General features: G+C 39.7%; 1 protein-coding gene across 1 annotated transcript in view; it reads right to left on the bottom strand.

The window, feature by feature from the left end:
* COL3A1 (collagen type III alpha 1 chain) overlaps window positions 1-24,840 on the bottom strand; it is a 69,108-nt gene extending 44,268 nt beyond the window's left edge. Inside the window, exons 1-2 of the mRNA XM_073306132.2 lie at window positions 24,625-24,840; window positions 1,488-1,696 (exon numbers count right to left, since the gene is read on the bottom strand). Coding sequence (XP_073162233.2) covers window positions 1,488-1,696; window positions 24,625-24,703 — 288 coding nt within the window. The 5' untranslated portion in view covers window positions 24,704-24,840. The remainder of the gene's footprint in view (window positions 1-1,487; window positions 1,697-24,624) is intronic.
* Window positions 24,841-25,051: the final 211 nt, after the last annotated feature.

Below are 25,051 nucleotides of genomic sequence, written 5' to 3'. Positions count from 1 at the left end.
CATACACACTGTAACCAGAGTGATCACTTCAGGTGAGTTATTACCAGCAGGAGAGCAGGGGTGGGGGGGGGAAACTTTTGTAGTGATAATCAAGGAGGGCCATTTCCAGCAGTTGACAAGAACGTCTGAGGAACGGTGGGGGTGGGGGATAAACATGGGAAAATAGTTTTACTTTGTGTAATGACCCATCCACTCCCAGTCTCTATTCAAGCCTAAGTTAATTGTATCCAGTTTGCAAATTAATTCCAATTCAGCAGTCTCTCCTTGGAGTCTGTTTTTGAAGTTTTTTTGTTGAAGTATTGCCACTTTGAGGTCTGTAATCGAGTGACCAGAGAGATTGAAGTGCTCTCCAACTGGTTTTTGAATGTTATAATTCTTCACATCTGATTTGTGTCCATTTATTCTTTTACGTAGAGACTGTCCAGTTTGATCAATGTACATGGGAGAGGGGCATTGCTGGCACATGGTGCTATAAACAGTGCTTAGTTTAGTTAGTTTGAACACTTAGGCTGTGTTTGATTTCATGCATGTAAACTGAGCATTACGTCAAAAGTAGGTTGTTTGCAGAACTTCTGTGCATCACATTATTGGTGGTTAACTCAAAAGATTCTGAAGTTTTGTTTGATTTGAGTGATAGAGAAATGGGCCTGGATCAAAGCCCTGCATCTGAACATCACCACACGCTGTGAAGATTTCAGTCTGAATCTAGTATCTGGATCTGAGCTTTGTATCTGGCAAGCGTTGTTAGAATGTGTTGAGCCTGAACTCTGGATCCTAACAACATTGAACTTTGGGAAAGTTACAGCCCAAATTTTGTGGTTCTGCTTTATTACTAATAAGCACCTACCATTTCATTCCTTCTCTGAAGTTGATCAGAACTAGAGGGAATTCGTGGGAGTGGGAGCAGGCAGGGTCGGGCCCTCCTCCCCAGATTTGCTGTTTGGCTTGTACTGAGCATGCTCACATAGACTAAGCATACTTGTAACACTGCTGAAGCTGGCTGCCCTCACTCCGCCACGTCCCCCCCCCACTATTGGCAGGCATGGGTCGCCTCTGATCAGAACCTTCTGAGTTTGTAAAATTAAGCAAGAATTCTTGTGAAAAAAAACTTTCTTATGAGGTTACTGGGACTTCTTGCTTTCAGTGGATGGAATATATGGCAACAACAACATTTCCACTGTACTTTATCATCATTTCTGGTTCCAATCCTCTGCTAGGATCAGGAAATACAGAGATCCAAGAAAATGAAAAGTAATGGGGGAAAGGGATTTTTGAACGTTATTAAAGGGTTGGTTAAGTTTTAGTGAAGGTTTCAGTTAGTTCTGATTTCATCCAAAGTGGTTTGCCCATCCTTAACAGTTATCAGATATTAAAGGCTTTAGGCTGAATAAAGAGTACTTAAAGTACATAATTGTACGGATGGACAAATGATTTGGGTAAATTGGAATAAGGACAATTCATGTCTCAAATAAACGGTTTACACTTACTCTTTCAGGAGGTGGCGTTAGCTGTGGACAAACAGGGCAACACTCTCCAAATGGAATCTCTGGGTTGGGACAGTCTAATTCCTGATCATCACAGATGATGTCATCACAGAGAACAGCTCCTGAGTCACACACACAGATTTGGCATGGTTCTGGTTTCCAAACATCCCTGTCAGCATACACTTGCCCAAGATGTGTACATGCCCCTAAAACTGGAAAAGGAATGAAAGAAAATGTAAGATGTGTAGCAACCACCAGTGCTCAATAATACTTCAAATGGGATTTTGAAAATGAAAATGAAAACTGGAGGTTTTGTTTTAAGCATGTCTTATTAATGACAAGGGGCCAAATTCTCCTCTCCTCCAACCACCCTAAAGCTCATCTTTGGGAAATGCAAAGTCTGCTCTGGATCTGCAGGTGATAATCCCACTGACATCAGTGGAAGCTCTGTGGGCCGAATCCAAAACCAACTGAAGCCATTCAGAGTCTATTGACTTCAGTAGCCTTTGGATCAGGTCCCCTGGGCAGAATGATTGTATAATCTGCAATAGAGCACCACAGCACCAATAAATAGGAGAATGTGTCCAAAGTGTTAAACTATTCACTTTAGTGCATGTGCACACACATGCATACACAAAGATCTGCAGTAAAAAGAAAAAATCTCTACTCTCCACACACATTGAAAATGACATACAGTCCACACACTGGGACGCACTTGACAGGTTGGGTTCAGGAGAGTTTTTAAAATGAATATCCATCTTCACTGTAGCAAATAAGTGAAACTTTCTTTAGATCCAGGAACGTTTGTGTATGGAAAAAAACAAGGTACATTTTCGCTTTAAAAATGGAGTTTCTTGCTTGTTCATGTCATTCACAGTCTTTCCAAATTAAGCCATTTCACAAATACAAAAATAAGTTAATGATCTGTCTGTGCATTCATACAATCCCTGTAGTTGCAGTACCTGGAGAGATTATTCGTTACAAAATATACACATAGCTTTAGTCATAATATTCTGTCAACAACATAGAAAACCGAGCTGGAAATCCCTGTCAGTGACGTAAGGTATTTAATTTTATTTATTTGCTGTAATGGTTGCCCTCAAGTATTGTTACAGCAAAGGCCTGTCTGCTTTTGCCTTAGAACCACTGTTTTCAATAACAACTTTCCGTACTTACTTAGCACTACATTTATCATAAATCCAAACTAACCCCACATGGCCATTTTAAATTTTCATCAATACAAAAAGTGTGTGTTGTCTACATAACTTTACCAGTATTCATCACTCTCTTATGCTACTTTCTCAATATATTTGATAAGGACTCCAGATATATTTTTAAACATATATTTCATAGGTGTGCCCTTGAAGTATCACTGATGTCACATGGACAACTTAGAATAGCATCAAATGTCGCAGTGGTCCTACTCATTGAGTGAAAGACTGAGCCAGAGTTTATGTCAACTTCTATTCCTACCCCATCTTCCCTCTCTCTTTCCCCCATACCTCTCCATCCTGGCTTACATCCCAGTGTACTCTCTGTTCTCAATTACTGCCCACCCACCTTGATCTTTCTCTCCTCCCTCCAGTTCCCGCCTGGAGTTTCTCTTTCCCTCCAGTGCATTTTTGCCACTCCCATAACTCCCTTCATCTTCCTTGATGTCTGTCTTCCTCCCTCTTATTCTTATCTCCAGAGTTTCTTTCTACCCTACATTCCTTCTGCTTTCTCACTCTCGCCCCCATTCCCATGGCTTCTCCTCTCAGTCTCCTTGCCTTCTATTGACTGACACTCCTGGTCTCTTTCTCATCTGCATTCTCCTATGACTGGTCCCTTCCCATTTCACTCCCTCTTATCCCTCTAGTCTTCCTGCCTCCATCTGTCCACCTCCCTTTCCCCCAATGTCCTCCACCAACTCTTCTTTCTCTCCCTAACCCCTCCAGATGTCTTACTGCCTTCCCCTCCCTTACTACCATCCTGATCTCTCTCCTTTGTCAGCTATGAAGTTCCTCTCCTCTTGCTTCCCTCTTGTCTGCTTTAATACACAAAGCAGTGCACTGTTTTTTCAGGTACACAGTGTCGCTTGCAGGCTGTGCTGCTAACTTCAGAAGATGGGGTTTGTAGGAAGGAACCAAAATTTTCTGGGCTGGTTGAATAAGGAGCTACCACCTGAACCCTGCCTTAGTTGCTCTTTGTGTTTTTCATAGGAGCCTAAATTTCACTGAAAGTCAATAGGCCTTAGGCTCTTAGTGCCCAAGTCACTTCCGAAAATTGGACTTTTAAAAAATTTACCTCAATCCTTTAGCTCAAGTAGTGCAGAAACTCATGCTCTTAGTGCTGAGGAGCTTGGTCTCAAATCCCATTGTTGCAAGCAAATAGCATCAAACAGAATTGCCTCTATATAGAATATATTTCAGAACTGTCCACAAGTCGTCAGATGTTGCAGGAAGCTACAAAGGCTGGAGTAGATGGTTTTGATTCAACAGTAACGTTACAGATTTCCATCTGAATCCCCTTGGGCTCACAGTAAAGCAGCACAGTTATATTATTTTTTTAAGTGACGGCATTGATACAATGCAAGTTCTTCCTGCAGTCATGATCTTTACTGATGACAGATAAAGACAGATGCAAACTGGAAGCATTTATCAAACATAAACATTAAGGCAAAGGTAAAGTCATGATTTTTTTTGTAGTGGCAATGGGGTTATTGAGGCAAAAACTCTTATTACTGCTATCATTAGGACTTTAAGCACTAATAATAGCATTGATCAAGGACCTGAGTATCTTATGTGCCTGGCAAATATTCCAAGTCAAGTGAGATCCTGATCAGAGCATCAGTAGTGTTCCTGTGCCCTGCAGAAGAGTGCTTCCTTGTGGTTGAGTAGGAGCTCCCAGTCTTTTCACACCAATCAACTGTTCTCATCTGGTGATAGATATTACTTCTTTTCTTGGCTAAGAACAGTCGAGATGCCAGATGAACCAAGGGAACAAGGTGGCTAAGGGAGGGAAACCCTCCCCCCACTTTGGACCATGATAAGCCGTAGTTGGAAGGATGTTCATGTGGGATGCTTCTCTGCTTAGGAAGGAGTGAAAATTTTCAGATTATTATTTGGGCTACCATGAACATGGTACCGGGGCTACTATCTGGACAGGGGCATTCTTGATCTGTTATTTCAGGGTGGAAGTTAAATTATATTGAGTCTTACATTGTTATTTACTGACAGCTACATCATTTCATGAGCTGGTTATTACCTCCACCTCTCCCAGCTCAGTAGCTCCTTTTCTTCCCAGTTTTACTTTTCCTAGTGAAACCTATGCCTGAGCATCAGGGATGTTCAACCTCTGTTACTGTGCATTGCCCTGTCCATTGTCTGTTAGATGTGCCTACTTCATCAGATACCACCAGCTCCCCCCCCCCTCCGGCCCTCCCCACTTAGGCATTTTGTTGACTGAATTTAAAGCGACCTGAGCCCTACCTCGCAAAATCCCTGAAATAAAACAAAAAAGTAAAGCAATTGCTTGAATTCTCTTGTCTCACAGAAGAAATCCAATATGGCTCCTTTGCTTTAGTTTTAAACAGCTCCTTTGAGCATTATATGTAGCTAAAGAAGTTTTTTTGTTCCAAGCTTCTAAACTGGCTGCCTGGATTCCCACATCTAACATTGTAGGAGCCAATTCTGTCAGGACATTACAGTCAGCCACAAGAGGGGGGGGGGGGAACTGGTATTCTCTTAGATAATTGCTGAATGTTTCCATAAGAAATGTTTTGATAAATGAGCTCATTCATAATTGGTTGTTAATGAAAAAAACAAAACATTTGCCAGTGGGCAATGGTGAACTCATTGCTTTCTCAGAAGACGACTGGCTGACAACATTTCATCGCTAGGCAAGGGTTAATGTGTATTCTAAAATCAAGAAGAGTAGCATTCTGTAATGAAAGCCATTCTACACTATTACTAATGACTCATGCAAAGGGGCTCAGGGTTGCCTCTGCTAAGTGCTCCTGAGGTCAAGCAGGTGGGTCACTGTCTGATGCGTGTGTATGCACGCGCGTGCTATCTGGAGGAACAATGCCCAAATGAGGCATAATTTCCCCCTCCCCACCCCAGGCACCAGGGAGAGCAGAGTGAAGAGCAGATCTTGCTATACTCTTTAAAAGGGATGGCCAGATTTGCCCCACAGCATAGCCTGGTGGGCATAGAGAGCAGGGGCATACTCCCTTCCAGAGCTGTTCACCCCATCTTTGTACCTCCTGTCTCTGTAGCTATAGTATCTGCTTCCTATGCCACCTTGCTATGGGAAGGGAATGGGCCCTTTCTCTTACTCTAGTTCACTGCCCAGGGCAAACCATAATTTACCCAGGACTGTTTAATAAAAATATCATTATCCATAGCTAAAGGACATTGTGCTGATGAGTGCATGTGCACCATTGTGAGTGTATAAATGTGTACATATTTGTGCATGAGCATATATACATGCATGCACACACATTTATATATACAAAATATAAAACTAAGCATTTTAAAATGTCTTTGTTGACTTCACCTTTTTAAGGTTGAGATTTTCAGCTCCAAATACCTCTATTTGTCTGCTTTTTACCAACTGCTGCTTGTCTTTAACTACACTTGTCTTTAACTCAAAGAATCAATCCTGAAGCACTTGCATGAGAGGAAAGTGGTCAGGAACAGCCAGCATGGATTCACCAAGGGAAGGTCATGCCTGACTAATCTAATCGCCTTTTATGATGAGATTACTGGTTCTGTGGATGAAGGGAAAGCAGTGGATGTATTGTTTCTTGACTTTAGCAAAGCTTTTGACACGGTCTCCCACAGTATTCTTGTCAGCAAGTTAAGGAAGTATGGGCTGGATGAATGCACTACAAGGTGGGTAGAAAGCTGGCTAGATTGTCGGGCTCAACGGGTAGTGATCAATGGCTCCATATCTAGTTGGCAGCCGGTATCAAGTGGAGTACCCCAAGGGTCGGTCCTGGGGCCGGTTTTGTTCAATATCTTCATAAATGATCTGGAGGATGGTGTGGATTGCACTCTCAGCAAATTTGCGGATGATACTAAACTGGGAGGAGTGGTAGATACGCTGGAGGGGAGGGATAGGATACAGAAGGACCTAGACAAATTGGAGGATTGGGCCAAAAGAAATCTGATGAGGTTCAATAAGGATAAGTGCAGGGTCCTGCACTTAGGACGGAAGAACCCAATGCACAGCTACAGACTAGGGACTGAATGGCTAGGCAGCAGTTCTGCGGAAAAGGACCTAGGGGTGACAGTGGACGAGAAGCTGGATATGAGTCAGCAGTGTGCCCTTGTTGCCAAGAAGGCCAATGGCATTTTGGGATGTATAAGCAGGGGCATAGCGAGCAGATCGAGGGACGTGATCATTCCCCTCTATTCGACATTGGGGAGGCCTCATCTGGAGTACTGTGTCCAGTTTTGGGCCCCACACTTCAAGAAGGATGTGGATAAATTGGAGAGAGTCCAGCGAAGGGCAACAAAAATGATTAGGGGACTGGAACACATGAGTTATGAGGAGAGGCTGAGGGAGCTGGGATTGTTTAGCCTGCAGAAGAGAAGAATGAGGGGGGATTTGATAGCTGCTTTCAACTACCTGAAAGGGGGTTCCAAAGAGGATGGCTCTAGACTGTTCTCAATGGTAGCAGATGACAGAACGAGGAGTAATGGTCTCAAGTTGCAGTGGGGGAGGTTTAGATTGGATATTAGGAAAAGCTTTTTCACTAAGAGGGTGGTGAAACACTGGAATGCGTTACTTAGGGAGGTGGTAGAATCTCCTTCCTTAGAGGTTTTTAAGGTCAGGCTTGACAAAGCCCTGGCTGGGATGATTTAACTGGGAATTGGTCCTGCTTTGAGCAGGGGGTTGGACTAGATGACCTTCTGGGGTCCCTTCCAACCCTGATATTCTATGATTCTATGATTCTATGACTTGCTCAAGAATATCACTTTCATATTCTCCAGGAAGTTAAGTGCAAGGATTCACATTTTCACAATTCCAGGTTTTCTCAAATCCTATTACATCAACATTATGTTGCTACTTTCGTCTCAGAAATTTATAAGGCCTGCTCCCGTTCCCATTGAACTTAATGGCACAGCTCCAGTGGAGAGCAGGATAGGGCCCATAGTTAGCATAGCCTATCACTGTTGGTGGAAAAATTCTCATTTCCAAATCAGCTATGCTCAACAGCTTCCACAAAATAGGGCCTTGTCCCAAAACACAATTTTTCATAATTAGTAAAACATGGTTTTCATTTTTTCTCCATGAAATTAAATTGTATCAATGAAAATCAAAGGAATTTCAATTGTCTTATAAAATGACTGAAATAATTTAATGGTAATAAATAAACCTGATTTCACTAAAGAGTCTTGTAACATTGTCATTCTTTTATTTTACAGTAGATGGCATGATTTAACAGAAAGAAGAATAGAGCACACAGACATCTGGCTATGATGACTTCCGTACTTGCTTCTAACTTTCTGGATTTCATTAAATCAGTTAAGAAATAAGCTGAAAGAACCTCAGAACAAATCTTTGAGGCTTTTGGCAGAATGAAAGTATTAAATAGGTTTTCCAGAGGAAAATTACATCTGGGTTGATTTAGCCTGTTCAAAACACCCCAGGGATACTCAGATGTAGATCTGTGTGTCAGCATGCTATGACATAATGCATCATCCATTACACATAAAGACTAAAAGACAGCTCCAGAATAGTCTGGAAAGCTGATCTGTGCTAAAACATTCACAAGCGATACATAAAAATAATAAGGATATGAAAAAGGCTGACTCGTCTAGTTTTAAACTTGTGGCTGAAATAGTCAAATATTTGTCTTAACCAGATATTCTTACTGGTTTTTACTTGTATATATAAAGACTAAGATTTCATAAAGTATCAAGAACAAATAGCCAATATCAAATCTGATCCCAGTTCTCAAAGCACTAGTTGTAATGGCTTTAAACAATTTCAGTTCTTTGAGAATGACTATGATGGCTTGCCAGCAATTGTGTAAATAAATAATAAATCCTTGAACATCTGCAAGACATTTTACAAAATAGAAATAGTTTTCTGTTGTAAAATGTATGTACCTTCAGAGTTTTTGTGCAACATTTCCTAAGTGTTCAGATCTTAAAGATTTCTATGCTTGCAGTACCTAGGCTTTCCCCCAGCACTGAAATCACAACGTGTTATCCTGTCTCATACATTGATTCTGAGCTGGAGTCCAAAATTCCTATTTGCTAACCAGGCTAGCAGCAGGGTGGAGGCAGAACAGGCAGTGTTGACAGGAAATACTTCATGTTGCTCTGAAAGGATCCAATCTGGCTGATATATGGATGGGTTCAGATAACTACAGTAGGAAAGCATATCTGGACATCCTCTTGCGGAGAGAGGACAGCTGTGACACGGGATATAATCCTGATTGCTTTGAGGACTAGGGAATTTTGCTATTGAATTCAATGGCCTCAGGAACTGGCCTGTCATGTCGTCATTTTTTGCTTTACGTTTACTCAGACACTCTGATCCTCAGCTAACCACATATATATGAAAGGGGGGGAAAGATCTACATTTATTCTCCAAAACCACAGACTTTCTCCTCTTTGGATGAAGTGAAATCTCCAGTAGCTGCATTAGTTGCAGGATTCATAATTTGTTTTCAGACCAGCTAATAGAGGGTGAGAAAACCAAGAACATCTGAGCTGGTGTGATTCCATCCATCCCAATTCAACTCCAGGTTCCCCTGTAGGCTTTAGCACAAGCTGCTGACCTGAGTGAAAAGATGAGTTGCTATGTAATCACAGCTGATTTAACCGAGTTAGCTAAGGTAGGTCAGTAAACCCAAGTTAAGAACACACACTTTTTTTTTTTTTTTGCAGTGAAGATATACTTGTAGAGGGCAGTCATCCATGTACACAAAAGCCAGTACGTTACATAAGGGCTTTCAATCGTGGGTGGGGAAACTAAATTGAAAAAGTCTATTCTGTTAGGGTCTGATCCAAAGTTCACTGAAGTCAATAGGAACCTTTCCTACTATTTTAAGGGGAGTTAGACTGAGGCCATAAAGTGGATGAGGGAAGATTTTAATAGCACCTAAGGGATTTAGGAGTACAAGACCCTTTGACTTTCAATGGGACATTTGCTCCTAAATTCCTTAGGCCTGATCCAAACCCCACTGAAGCCAAGGAGAGTCTTTCCAATGACTTCAAAGGCCTTTGGGTCAGGGCCCTCAGATGCTTTTGAAATCTCCCCTTAAGTGTTTGTAATATATGTTTTCTTATTTCTCACCTATTTTGGGACACTAAACCTAAATCTAATCTACATGCTACTTAAAGTAGCTAATTCTAACATTGCTTTTATAATTCTTTTAAAATGCTCAATTTATTAGGTATTTCCTCAATGTCAAACAACATTGATTGAAAATGTGGATAAAGTAGAAAGGAAAGAAGTTGTTTAATATAGAGGGAAGATTTTGTAGTTCCTCTATGTTCTGGAATAGATTTATGGGAACATTAACAAGTTTTACCATCCCAGCTTTTGAAACAGCATTCCTTTCCACTTACTGAACAAAAAAGCAGAATGCCAAAATGCCTACCTTGTAGCAAATGGTATGGACTCTCGGACGGTTATGACGATGATGTTTATAAGAAAAGCAAACATGCTCATTCCATGCTAAGATCAGTAATGGAAACAAATGGGCACTCATAATGAACTCATTGGCTTGCTGGGCCAAAAATTTTTGAGCTGTTTTGAACTTTGTGCAATTAGATAAGTGCTAAGTACAGGAGAAGTCTGAAACACTTTCTGTTTCATAGGACTTATAACTAGAGATGGAGAAATAAGCAGAGAAATATTTAAACTCGATGGGATTTTTTTTTAACAAAAGACCTACAGACATTATCTCAACTTTAATTGCCCTCAAATGGTCATCTTCTAGAACTAATTTAATCCATTTTGATAAGCCACATTCTCCCATGTATACAAGCGGACATGCTATAAACAGTAGGGATGTACTTCATAGAGGGGAATTGTTTAAAGCATAGGATTGGGAGTTAGGAGTCGTAGATTCTGCCACAAACTGTCTGTGCTACTTCGGGCAATCCACTTAGGCTGGGATTTTGGAAGGGGCTAAGAGGTTAGCATGTTTTTGAACTCTGTAGGATGTGTGGCATACAGATACACATTAACATTTGCAATAGTAAAGATAGGCCTTCTGACAGTTCATATATAGGAGTTCACTGAAATCAGTTTTTGTTGTGAGAAGAATAAAGAATTGAGGGCCTAATCCTATGCAAGTAAGTCTAAGCACACTGCATAGATTGGCTATGCACCCTGTTAAGCAGTCCTAAGGGGAGTCATCCCAGTAGGGAAGAGTAAGAAGGAGATCTGCAAACCATCTACAGACAGGAGACAACACATATCCCCGAACACGTCACTGTGAGTAGAAGTTATGTGGGAGTTACCCTGCAACACACTGTTCCAGCACAGAGAAACAGGTGAGACAGGGGGTTGGGATTGGAAAAGGGGGAAAATATGGATGGTTGCTTCCCAGCTTTTTCCCTCTTCCCCCCTCCCTGCTGGCCAAGGAAGATTTTTCCTACCAATGAGGTCCAGGATTAGGCCATTTTCAAGCATTTAGATAGTGAAGCGCTAGGAATTGCACACAGTTAATTAGAGGAACAATTTCTGAGAGTGGAAAGAGATGCTGTTTTCAGAAAATTGATATAAGTTGATGTTATAAATAGTCATTTTTCCATTGTTTTTCGTATTGTACCGGTTACTCATTAATTTAGGATCAGACTTTTCCATCCTCACAACACTGAGCAGTATCTTAATTCTGTAAGTGGTCCCATTGGCTTCAATTGGAGTTTTCACAGAGTAAGGTACAACTTAATATGAGTAAGTGTGGCAGAAGCTAGTCCTAAATTAATGATTAGCTGGTATAATATGGGGGGAAACCCCAACCCTCTAATACATAAAGTTGCCATTTATAAGCAATTCTATCATCAATGAATTGTGATCCTACAAGCATGTAGCCTGAAAGAGGACTGCAGGGCTGGGCCTACAACTGGTATTTCTCTTCCCTTTCTCTCAGGTAGTAAGGATAATTACATCAAGACGACATCTGCTTGATGACTAAAGAGTCCATCTGTGCCTGCCCATTATTCCACACCTAAAGGAATAATATTCTTTTTACAACACAGTTATGATTTCCAGAGCAATAAGTTCTGATGTCAGCTTACTAGTGAACATTATTAGCTGATTTAGGTCCAGGTCATCCTCATACAAAAGAACCCCACACACAGACTAGGAAAATCAATTAGGTTCATCTTGTGGTCTTTCCTTAGAGAATCCCATTGGAACAGGAGGGAGGCTGTTAGCCACTACATGGAGTGGGAAAGGGGCTAATTTCTCTAAGCATATAGTTGTCTTGAGATCGGGGGGGAAGGTGAGGGGGTAAGGGGAGGGGTATCTTAGGACACCCACACAAAGCCTGGACATTTGGATGGAGGGCCAGTGCCTTCCTGTTACTCTCTGGACTCTTCCAAAATGGTTCTATTTAGCCCTATGCTGATGGATCCCCTGCCAGCTGCTCTCCTAGCCCCTCACCCCACAACAGAGGTGCACAGTGAGGAGGGGGAGTAGTACAAAATAGTGCTAATAATGGTGCTATACCCTCATGAGTTTGAGATGGGATCTTATCCCAGTGAGAAGATGCACACAGCATCCCACTTCCATGACAATGCACAATAGAGACCAAAGGACATCTATTTGCTCAGTGGAAAGAATTGCATATCATGGAACTAACGTTCTCCCTTTTGAGATCCCCACCCCATCTGTCTCTTTTCCCTTTCAAGCCTTCAATCAGTGCAAATGTTTGCAGTTTAAGCTATCATTACTCTTTTGTTTGTTAGATACTCAAGATGTGTGTTATAATCACCAGATTACAATTTGTTGCTCAGTAAAATTTAGAATGCCTTCATTCTTATGCTCAGGCCTTGTCTACACTATGGAGGGAGATCGATCTACTTACAGCGGGGTCCACACTATGCTATGTCGAGTGGAGACACTCTCCCATTGACTCCCCTTGCGCTTCTTGTTCAGGTGGAGTACAGGAGTCGATGGGAGAGTGATCTGTGGTCGATTTGGCGGGTCTTCACTAGACCCACTAAATCGACTGCCAATGCATCGATCACTGCGGGTCACTCCCCCAGTAAGTGTAGACAAATCCTTAGATTATTGGCACTTTCATTACCTTTTTCAGTTGTGTTTGGATTAAGAATAATAAATCTTGTTCTTTGTATTAAGTAAACTAATGATCTCGTTTGTCTCAGTGGTAATGTGGTTTAAAACAATTGCGTCTACTTCACTGTATTTAATCTAGCCTTTTTATGTCATCCAGTCATTCTTTCATTTTAACATTCATAAGTGATGTTCTTAATAAAATGTCTGATGCTCGTTTAGCTATGTATGCAAGACTAGGTGTCATTCTGAAAGAAGGACTATATTCTGCCTGTGATTTTTACAGTCTGGTTTCACTGGTTTCAATTGGTGTTCAACACATGGAATGAACACATTGCAAAATATTCCACTCATTTCTGAACCTTTAATGGGGTAAGCACAAAGAAATGATCACACTGTGCCTTCATTCATAAAGTGAGTATTTCAAACAATAAAACTTATTTAATAAAAAGCTACTTATTTTGATATAGGCTAAATACAGCAAACCATTTTTTTACTAGGTTGCTCACAGAATTATGTTATCCATTCTTCTGAATTCCCTATGCCATTCTGATGAAAGGAATTAGTGAATACACGTATTGGGTGGGTTTTATGCTAAGATTTCAAATTTGTATATCTGTATTATAAGAGGGACTCTAAAATGATCTTTAGGATAGGAGGGTGAAAAGAAGCTTGGTATATTTTGATGTTTCCTCCTTCTCCATGTCCCCCCTGTGTCCCCCTCCCCCTCACCATAAAAAACACCCTGTTTATTCATCAGCCTACAAGTTCATCATTATAATTAGCATATTTTTGTTTTTAACTAGTACCAGGGCTGATTACATGTTAGGTCAAAAGCTGATCCATAAAATCAGTTGCAGTCACATCAGGGCTTTGAGCTTGTATCAGTTTGAGAATCTGTTCCAATCCATGATTGTATGACTGGAAATCAAGTGATTTCAGCCTGCTTCTTAAAGTCACTGACACCAAAGGTCACACAGGGTCATGTGACAAAATCAGAGTAATGTGGGAGCATAGAGACTGGAAAAAACTCATAGACATTTACCCGTGTTAGGAAGAGAAACTGAAATATTATGCTATTGTCTCCACATAAGAAATTCTTAACCTCAAATTCAAAACCACCTGTTCTTGGGCATTTCAAAAAGCTCTGGTAACTTTAAAAATGTATTTCATTACCTTGTACCTCTGTACCTAGGGACCACAAATGGATAGGCCATAATACTGCAAGGAAGTCTGTTCTTGTGATATTTCTTACCTGTCTACAAGCAGGAATCACTGGAAAGATTTTAAAACAGGCCTTTTTTTCTTGGGGGCTGGGGAAAGGGGCCTCAGCTCCCACTGCGTTCAAGGTGCACTAAGAGGCTTGAAGGACAGGCTCCAATTATTACAATTTAAAAGCTTAAACCTGAACTTGTGAAACGGAACAAATATTATTTCCAATTATTTATTGATTAGCTTTGCTGGTCATAACTAAGCAATTTCTATCAAGTAATTAAAATCCAAAATGAGGCATGGAAAATTATGTTTTCTAACCAAATGAGAGGGCTAAATATTTTATTTAGTGGCTGTTTCTAAGATCTGCCTGGAAGAACCTAGCTTAGTTCAATGCTTTTCTCAAGAGATGTCAGCAGATGGGAAATGTTTCAGTGCTGTGCAGTACATATGGTAACACAATTTATGTTTTCAGATACAATAGGCAAATTCAGTCGTAGTGTAACTCCGCTGACTTTGATGAAGTATATCAGAGATGAATAAAGCAGCAGGGGTCTGCACTAACATAATGCCCTGTGCAATTTCATTGACTTCAATGAATTGACATGGGTCGTAAATCAGTGGAGAATTTGGCTCTTGTACTTTATATTTAAATGATGTATTAAAAAGAGGTCCAGCACACTGTCCATAGAAAGAAATCATATCCGTGACTGCAAATAAAGTACAAGTATCTGTAAGGCTTCAGAAATGGAACAGGTCAGTCAACGATGTGATTCTGTACGAACAGGACAGTGTCATTCTGTCCTCATTTGTAAAACAGTTTGTGTTCATTCACCTGCCTCCATACATATTTTGGACTCTTAGTGGATATGTATGGCAGTGTCTAGAGTTTTCCCTTGAATCTCTTCTAGTCAAGATTAAATAACTAGCTGTAAAACTCTGTTTTGGTTACAACACTATTATGTCAAAATTATAAAGTTAACAAAGCAAACCATTGTAGCTGTTTTATTACAGTTGGCAAAGGCATTTCTAATTTTTGGACCATCTGTTAACTATAAATTTGCTACATGGCTTCTAAGTATTTCAGATCCTTTTTCTTAACTAATATCTGTCCTAATGCTAGTAAAAGAGTACAATGCAGAAAGCCTGGTATTGCTAGTGAGTTCTGGCGTCTAAAGGGTGCATAAGCATTGTTGCTGACCTCAATCCCCCTACAGTTAAGGATGTTAGAAAAATGTGAATTCAAGGGCTGGGTCTGAAAACTGGAAGAGTGGAGATTTTGAATAGAAACAAGCCTATAGCAACTTTGTTTTCTTCAGCTAATCTAACCTGAAAAGATGCAGCTGGATTTAAATTTCTCTGTATACATTATTTGATTCTTACTAAAAAGAGGGCTATTATACAGAGGACCACCCTGGCAGCATCCAAAAGGACAGTAGGTTCAGAGTACTGAGTACAGATTTTACAAACATCTGAGCTGATTTTAAATTACTATGCTCCAATATCTGTAATTCCCACTACAATAGCCTTTTTGTTTCCTTTCAGGTGACCATTCTTCCATGAAACAACTGGCATGCAATCACAGTGAGTCTGTACAGAGCCAAGCAGGATATCCTAACATAGACTGATAGACAAATAGTCAAAAAGAGCCTCTCACTAATATCAGAGTGATTTCCAAAGAGCACAATTGCTGTGTTCACATGCATATAGTTCAAGGAAAACATGGACAGTGTAGTTCATTGTTTCTTTGGGGTTCAATGTAATAGCTACACTGAACTGCAAAGTAACAATGAAGCATCCCTCCTATATTTTTCATTAACTGTGTGCAAGTGAACAATTGTTTCTGTTATGTTTTTTGAAAGAAGAGCTGCAATTTTGTTCACACATCTCTACCAAAGAGAAAACATCAGGAAGAAAAAAATAGAGGATGAAAACCAAGAGATATTCACAAGAGAGGGCCCGATAATGCACCCACTGGTCAACGAGAGTTTGACTTCAGTGGGAGCAAGTTATGGCCCAGAGTGGAAGATAAAACCAGTGTTGGGAAGGAGCTCCAATAGTGCATTACCCTGGAATGTAGCTTCCAGCCACAACTCAGTCCTTAATATCTACTACTGAAAATAAGCATCCATACTCCCGTGACACCACGTTGCACTGGACTGCTGGAAGATACTGGACCTAAAGCTGGCATAGGTGGCCATGGAAATATCAGTCCAAGGAAGAGGGAATCCTCTGATAACACAGAATCAAAGTAGTAGCATCTACAACATCCTCCAGCTGCTGATGTAGGGAACATTGATGGGGAAAGGCAGTCAGGGGCTGCCTCCAGACTGGTGATCTCCAGTTGCAAAATTGGTCTCTTGGAGCTGTTGGCAGTTTGATGCACACAGACAGCTCAGGCCTTAAAGCTACATTTGCATCCCACTTTGTGGGTTGTGTTGTGCCCCTTTGGCCATAACTAATCATCTAAGCCACAGTGTACACTTGCCTTCAAAGTAGGAGGCTACATTCTACCTTAAAATAAACATCATTACTTTAAAGAAATATTCTTAGGTTGTTTAATGCCTTGTGTGTGATTCAGTCCGCTGGCAAACATCTTTTCACAGAACATTTGTGTGAAACAAAGTACGTAAAAAGTGCAGGTATTATTACAGTGCATGTCGTATTCAGTTTCATTCTTATATTTCATTTATAAAACTACAGCACTTGAGAAAAATTATGGAAAATGGAAGTGGTTTCTTAGCTAATCTGAAAAGAATCTCCTCTGATGTATTTTCACTAAACACAGCCAGACGTCCTAGTGTCTGAAGTTTACCCTAACTAAACTTAACAAACGATTGTTGTTTGACTGGTTATATCATGTTTTCCATTGTCATTCTGACATGAAACAGGCACAGTTTCCAGCTCTGGAAACTTAGAGCCAGCAGGATTAGTACTGAAATAAAAAAAGGAATGCATGGGGGAGGTTGGATTTTGTTTTAAGTGAGAAGAGTTATGAAGTGAAGATAGCTGTTCTTATGAAACACTGTTTGTTCTAAAAGAGAAACGAATATTTGGTCTCATGTACTGTAGCCTAAGGATTGCTCTAACTTGTGTTCTTGCTGCAGTCTCCCTCTATGCACCATCTAGCAGCCAAGAAAGGCGGACCAAGGCATCATCTCTGGGAACTATTTCCATTCCTTTTATGATGCCAATGATACTAAGGAGACGTACACAAAGGAAAATTAACCCCTAAACATTAAAAACGTGTCTAAAAACTGGAGTCTCCTTCTACCGAACAAGGCAACTTCTGAGCCTGGACCACATGAAGGGACAGCCAGAAAAATCTGTGAGGATCCCCTGACTGTGTTTCCCGGGAAACAGAGCCTCATGTGCTTTGCTCCCATCCCTTCTAGTAGCATGGTCCCTGAAAGAGAGGTGCGGTCTGTCACCGTGGGGCTGCTCTGTATCAGAATACAGAGATGATACCATGGGTATTAGTGCTACCTTAAGTAGCGTTCATTCCAGTGAGAATTATGCATGAAAATCCTGCGTCAAGCATGGAATGGAGTTGTGAAGAGTAACTGTGGTCCCCTGTTCAACCTCCTCTAACAGTAACCTTGCCTACAAAACCCTTCAGAACTCTTGCACAAAGAGCCAACCTAAGTATTTCTGGGCACAGTATACCCTGGAAATAGCAGGAAATACAGAGAAATAGCATCTCACCCCACTCCCTAAGAAGGATTTCAAGTATGTTAAGTCCCTTCCATTTGTGTCAGTGGAAGAGAGTATGCTGACTACTGTATACAAACAAAGAATAATTGTCCTTAACGTTAGCGGGTGGGGGAATGGGACAAATTCTGAAATCTTTAGAGAATGTTTCATTCTTTATTCCAGCAAAAGACCCACTGGACAATGAGAGTTTTGCTTGAGTAAAATTTGCATAGCTATTCAGTAGGACTTCAAGATTTATTCCATGCACTATAGAATTCAACTCCATATTGAATCATCAGGAATGTTTTGTATAGGACATATTATTATTATGACAAATGCCTGGGACGAGAGATAGATTGATGTAGTATTCTTGCAACTATTTTAAGGTTAAAATATTGTTAAAATAAGGTTAAAAATCATGCATTTTTTAAAAAAAAACTAAGCTAGGTTAACTTAATTATGGTAGCTGCCAAAGATCAAAACTAGAAAGTCCAGAAATTAGTCTTTAACTGCACTTTTAATGTGCTACATAAGAAATAGTAGCTGTCAAAGATAACATTTTGCCACATAGTATTAAAGTGCTTTTGAATATTACAGAACTAAATATATTTTTCATTTAAATGTTGTATCCATGGAGATGCTTGTCTGATTATAGGTTTATAAACTTTCATAGAGGCTTTGGATAAGCAGGAAGTGGATGATGTTTAGTAATCCTTTCACCTGGGACCAGGTTCTTGGTTGAAGCCTCAGCCACCTGAAGTATTATAATGTATAATTTACTAAGCCACCACTCGAAGGATACTGCATGGCAATGAGGTTAGGGCCATGGAGAAACCATGGGGCAAGCTTCAGGATGAATAACATTGATGTTATTCCAGCTTCTTTAAGGTGCACCTGCAGTTTCTAGGTATCACTGGTGACAAATTTTATGTTACTATGTCACTTTGCTTTTCCACAACGACCTCAGAATCTAATCTAGTTACCTCAAGTCCCTCAACAGGCATTTGCCATTGAACTTCTTGTCACCCATTTTCTTCTTTTTCTTTGTTTGCAGTCTGTAGCAGACCCTTTGTTTCATGATCAAACACAACAAAAAGAGAACTCTGGAAATGAGATGGCTAACGCACACAGCTTTTGATCTAGTTCCAGTGCCATAGGTTTTGAAGAGTCATTATACCAAGCTGATTTTTTGGGAAGGGCATGCAATCATTTTAGTGGCTGCTGCAATTGTTGCTCTTCTCAGGGTCACTGGGTTACTGCTCAGTCATAAGACGACATCCAAGAACAACAGTGTTCATGCTGCCTGCCAGCCTGAGAAACACACCACGCTATCAAATACCACTCGTGGCAGCCTGAGCCTCTGCATTCTCTCAATAGACAGCTGTTAAACCAAAATGCAGAGTTAGAGATAGAAAGAACTAAATGTCCACAAGCACATGTTAGTAGGTGAAACAGCAATGCTAGTTACAACTTTCATCACCCTCCAACCATGATGCATATCATCGTCTCCAGATTATCAAAACAGATGTGTCCCAAGTTATTTATTATATCTGTGATTAAATAGTGAGCCATAACAAGCTTTGAACCCATGTTAGCATTCCAGGCACCAGATTGAATAAGATATCCATGTCAGTATGGCACAGGGGAAAAAAAGGATGCTAATTCTTGCTCTTTTTTCTCCTCCATCAAGTGAACTGTTTACAACCAACAACTGTGTAAGGCTGGCAACAACTAACATTTGGCAAGAGGTGGTAACATTTGTCTAATTCAAGACCCAAAACTTCACAACAACTGGAAAAGAACAGAGGATCTGCTTGTGATTTGTAACTCTGTGAGGAAGGTGGGTATTATAGCTCTGACTCAAATACTGAGTCTGTTAACAATAATATCACTGCCGCTGGACAACACCCTGAACCTCTGCTTCCTCCCTTCTTTGTAATAAAGCAGTGGATGTTTCCAATTCCACTGCCCTTTCAAAAATCAGTCTGCTTAGCCTTGGTCTCAACTCAAAAACAAAATATGGAAAATTATGAAAGAAATCAAATGGTTTCATTCCCATAAGGCTAATGTCTGTGTGATCTAAATGGTGTTGAGAAATCACATTCTAACACAATCATGCACACTTTGTTGAGGGGCTGGATTCCCCCGACTTTAGTTTAGGCTCAGATTTTTCCAAATCAAAGTCACACATCACGCTTCCAAAACACAGTCTTGCCAGAGAGGTACACATTGCTGAACTTTAATTTCAAACCGTAAGTTTCAACAATTCGTTAGTTTAAAATTTGGTAGCCAGAAAGCACAGACTAAAACATCCAGGTTCCAGATGTGCACTGCCACATGTTCTCCTGGGCCCATTCTGCATTACATCAGGGTGCCAGTTTCTTTATCCACAATGTTTTGGGAGCTGGATCAATTTGAGAAAATTCTCAGTCAAGTTATGAGACTTTTTTTAGACAATGTATCCAAAAGAACACGAAGAGTAGGTAATGGCCTTTGCAGTATGCTCAGATTGATTGTATCCCACATGGCAGCATGTTATTGCTGTCTAATAAAGACCACTGGAATAATTTTTCTTACAACCATACCATTGGCCTTTCCTTTCACTTGCTCAGCTAAAGAAACCTGCTTCTTACTGCCCTTCTTATCTTCCCTTTTTGTTATCTTTTGGTGTTCATCTGCTTCATGTTCGCTAAATGATGGATAAGATGTACGTGGCACAAACCCAAGTATATTTTCTTTGGGTACGAGACACCTGATCTCTTGTATTTGAACACCAAATAGATCAGTTTATCTCTACAGTATAGTTATCCGTGGCCCTGCACTGATGGTACTAGGCATGTCTCAGTCTAACCCTGCTTTTATCTTCACTATGGCAAGCTTGAGGAGATGTCTGGGTTGGTGATAGAAAGACATTGCTGACTGTCTGAAGTGTTTCCATTTCACCAGCTAATTCAATGGATTAATCTACAATGAATGCAGAGGTAGCATGCTGGCAAACACTAAAAATGTTGCTATTCTTCTAGAAACCATACAAATGTATTGCTGAACTCATGCCATTTCTTCATTACCGCTCTAACACTTTCCAGTTTAAAAAAAGCATAATCTTAAACTGGAGCTATTTTGTAGAAATAATTAGAGACAAACTATTTTTGCAGCTATTCAATCAAATGTAGATGTTCAGAATGAAGAGTTAGTGCAGAAGCAACAACATATTGATTACAGCAGCCTATTTACGGTGGCTACATTCCACTTTTTAAAAACTGCCACTTGGAATACTGTATTAATATGAAAGATCAAACATCATTCTCAAAGAATGGTTTAAGAGATGTCCACCTGCGCAACAAAGAGGTGTGCTGCTGTTGAGGCAGCATTTATACTTTACAGTTGAGGCAGCATTTATACTTTAATATAAGCGTGAAGCATAGAATTGGCTGCAAAGTATGCAGAGGGTCTGATTCTGCTGACATGCTCCTTTTTCAGCAGTGGAGTTCTGATCATTCCAGTGGAGTTACTCACAATTTACAGGGTGTAAATAAGAGAACAATCAGGCCCTAGCTCTCCAAAATCTCCTTATACTCATTGTGGGTATGGATGATCTATTGCTAGCAAAGGCTGGTGGGAAATAGTGTTGGCTGGGTAACAGTTTGAAAGTCATTTTAAGGAACTACTCAAGGGAATGAAAGCAGGGTCTAATAACAGTGAAGCAGAATTGTACTCAGTTCTTGGCCCCGATTCTTATAGACACAGAAGCCCCTTTACACCACTCTGGCAGTGTAAAGGAGCCTTCAGATAGGTGTAACCCAATATGTTTGCAGCAGTCTTTCTTAAAACAGGTTTCACTATAGGAACACAGAGAAAACTAGTCTCACTCCCTGCTACTTCTGTACTAGTAACAAAGTTTGTGTGTTACAGTGAACTTCAGTCACCTATGATATTGGTTAGGGTGACCATATGTCCCGTTTTTTGGGACTTTTTCTTATGTAGCTGTCTATTATCCCCCACCCCCTATCCCGTTTTTTCACAGTTGCTATCTGTTAACCCTATATTGGTGAATATTTGTGGCTTGAGGCAGGGCTTTTAGGATAGAATAACTTCTATTATGTTCCATATATTTTAAAATACCTTTAAATGGGTGTATATAAATTCTTTCAGAGATGTGTAATTTAAATATTATTTCTATAATTTGACTCTTTTCCAGGAACATGTACATACCTGACCAGAAGAATTGTTTTCACAGGAGTAAGGTTTTAGTCTCAGATTTGTCAACACCAACAATTTGCTGCACAAATTATTTTCAAAGTTACAGTAACTTTGGGACAGAGTTGGCCAGAATGCAACACTTCTGTTTCATAATAATAAAATAAATAATAACGATAATTTATTATTAATTATTATTATTATTATTTAAAGGCCAGTAAATGTTGCCCAATGTAAGGGTGGCAGAATTGGGCCTTGTATAATTAAATAGCTCCCAAACCACTGATTCAATAATGTAACACATGTGAGTATTAAGTATTCATTTCTTGACTCTGAATCTTCATTTGTTGCAGGTGAAGCAGAACTACCAGTCACTAGATGGCACTTCATTATGAAAGAGGTTTGTGAAGATATCTTAAACTGATGAAACTTTTAACACAGATCAGAAAATCTAAGTTTAGCCCATCTCAAGCGAAATATTTTTTTTCACAAGAACTCTAGCTAGATTATCAAGACATTTTATAGCCTGGATTAGTGTTAGTAAATGAACATTTCATATTCCATAATATACATAACTTGAGCTGAGCAGAGGTTCAATCTTAGACTATGTTTAAACTTCCCTTTCTGGTTATTACAGAAAAACTAAGAAACTCATATCCCAGAGCTACATCTGACTATTATGAACACACTGTATACTCAGCAGCTTCCTTAATATCTTTGCCAAGGCTTGTCTACTGACAAGATTTTCCAAGGAAAATTTTATATTGACTTACTTTTGATACAAACCATATAAACATTCTTTTTGAGACAGCAATTCAGCATGTCTGGAAATTCTCTTTTCAGACATGGAAACATTAGCTCTCAAACCCATCAATGCACTGTACATGCATTAACAATATTAATGGTCAACTCTCTGAATTATCTTTGTATTATTCATTTTTTGAGTATGTCCATTGGGATGCAGGGTGGGAGAAGAAATAGGAGCAATTTCAGACAAGTAAACAGATTTTTAACCTTGTGGAAAAGTACTTTCCAGAGAAGGGACAGTACTCTATATTCTGAGCAAACCAAAAAGAGATATTCAATTTCAGTTGCATTTACAAATTGATTGACTGATGTTTTACCAGCTTCATCAAACTAACCATCTCTCTCTAACCCATATGGAAACTAGCCCAGTAGGGAAATGTTGCCATACCATGCACTTTGAATGTGCCAAACATTTCTTAGACATAACTGTTTCTTTCTATGTGCAAAATTGACCATTACTAGAACAAATGTGTTTTGTAACACAGTAAAGTCTGGGGACAACCAAAGTGAGGGGAAGGGTCTTGTCAGGGGATGACATGCAGGAGGGTTTTCTTGAAAAGGGAGATGAAACTGAGGGTGATTTTCACTGTGGGTGGCTGGTGGCTAAGGATCCCATTATCTACAGTGAAAAAACATGTTAATTTATTTTGTTGCTGTAAGCATAGAAGAGTCCCCACTGCATAAATTTCCTCTGGCTTTGAAATATTCTTTTTATTGACATTTGGAACTCATTTGGGCACTTCTTTGTTACAGATTATAGTACCTGATTTGCTCACAAAAGAAACATTCATCCTAGGCTCCAATTATTCCATTGCTCAAACATCCTGTTAGAAATATAGTAAACCCTGATGCACAGGTTGCTTTCTAGCTCTGCTTTCACAGACAAGTTGGCCATCAATTTGTTAAAGTAATCATTTCTAATAGTTTCCTTTTTTTGACCAGGGCTGGGTGTGTGTATAAAAAATTTGGCTGCATTTGCCTGCTCTGCATTTTATATTAATTTGCTGTCATTTATCAAATTATCTATTTTATTAGCTTCTTTCATGCATGAACATCTCTTTCACATTTAGAAGACAAAAGTATTATTTCACACCTTAAGAGTAAAAAGATATGAAACATAATGATGACAATGTCTAGGGAATAGTACAGATCCCCAAAGCATCAAGTGTTCTCATGGAAACTCATCTGTTAACTATCATAGTTATCATCACTTTAAGTTGAAATTGAGTGTAGAGTAATTTTTCACTATATTCCAGATTCATTTTGTGTCAGTGATCTGTTGCATTGCACACCTCCCTGAGAAGATCAGTTAGCTGTTAATTGATCTTCTAAGAGTTTGAAATAGCCTGCAGATGAGTGATAGAAAAGCTTTTAGCAGAGTGAATGCATTCACCCACTTGCTGTGTGTGAAAAATAAAAACTCAACAAGCTGACAGATATTTCCTTGTGCAGTTTTACAAAAATGGTTTCAGCAACCTTGGTTCCAATTTCTAAGGTTTTTTTCTATAGGCTAAAATCTTTAAAGCATATTCCTACAGTGCCAAAGGAGCACTTACTGTATGGTATAGAAGAGCAATCTAGCAAACAGCTGGAAACACAGGCTTATTATGTGAGACAAATAACTTCCAGACTACATAGAGCTAGCATTCAAAACAAAATCATTACACCCCACCCCCCCCCAAAAAAAAAAAACTTTTCGGAGCCTATAATATGAACACCAGAAAGAACAAGAACTGCAGCTTAAATAGAAAAAAATGTACACAGGAAAACCAAAACGTTTCTTACATTTAGGAACCTTCTGGTTAGTAATCTACATATTCTAGTATTCAGCTAAAAAACTTTATCTATCTATCTCATAATGTTGAATGGGTGAAGGAAAAGTATCCTGGGGAGACTTGGGAATACTGTTTTCTTATGTGCTATTAAGATGAATTGATGAAAATAAAAAATAAACTCATAAGAAATTTGAATTACTCACCATCTTGTTGTGCCAAAGTAATTGAGGGTTGAAACACTGCAAGAATGAGCCAAGTTACTTTTTGCACAAAGCTCATCATGTCTAAATATTAGACATGAGACTCTATGTGCAAAAATAAAAATGGGGGGAAAGAAAAATCAATTCAAAATAGCACCATCAATTGTTCCCTGCCCTTTCAGCACCGGGCCCTGCACAGAACTGAGCCACAGGCATTCCTTTGCTTTGGCCTTAAATAGGAAAAAGTTTGGCTTCCTTTACTTTCCAGCCCCTTTCTGAAATATGAGAGGAAGACCAATCCCCTTAACAGTAAAAGAAATTATTAATTTTTTTCTTGGCCTTATAGAAGAAACAGCCAACTAAACTAGATAAATAGCACATCTGGAGCTTTTGTATGTGTATGCTGCACCCACCCACACAAATGTGTACT

The sequence above is a fragment of the Lepidochelys kempii genome, chromosome 11, assembly GCF_965140285.1.
Source record: "Lepidochelys kempii isolate rLepKem1 chromosome 11, rLepKem1.hap1, whole genome shotgun sequence".
Classification (NCBI taxonomy): Eukaryota; Metazoa; Chordata; order Testudines; family Cheloniidae; genus Lepidochelys; species Lepidochelys kempii.
The sequence above is the reverse complement of the archived record's forward strand: the minus strand, read 5'-3'. Positions and strand labels throughout refer to the sequence as shown.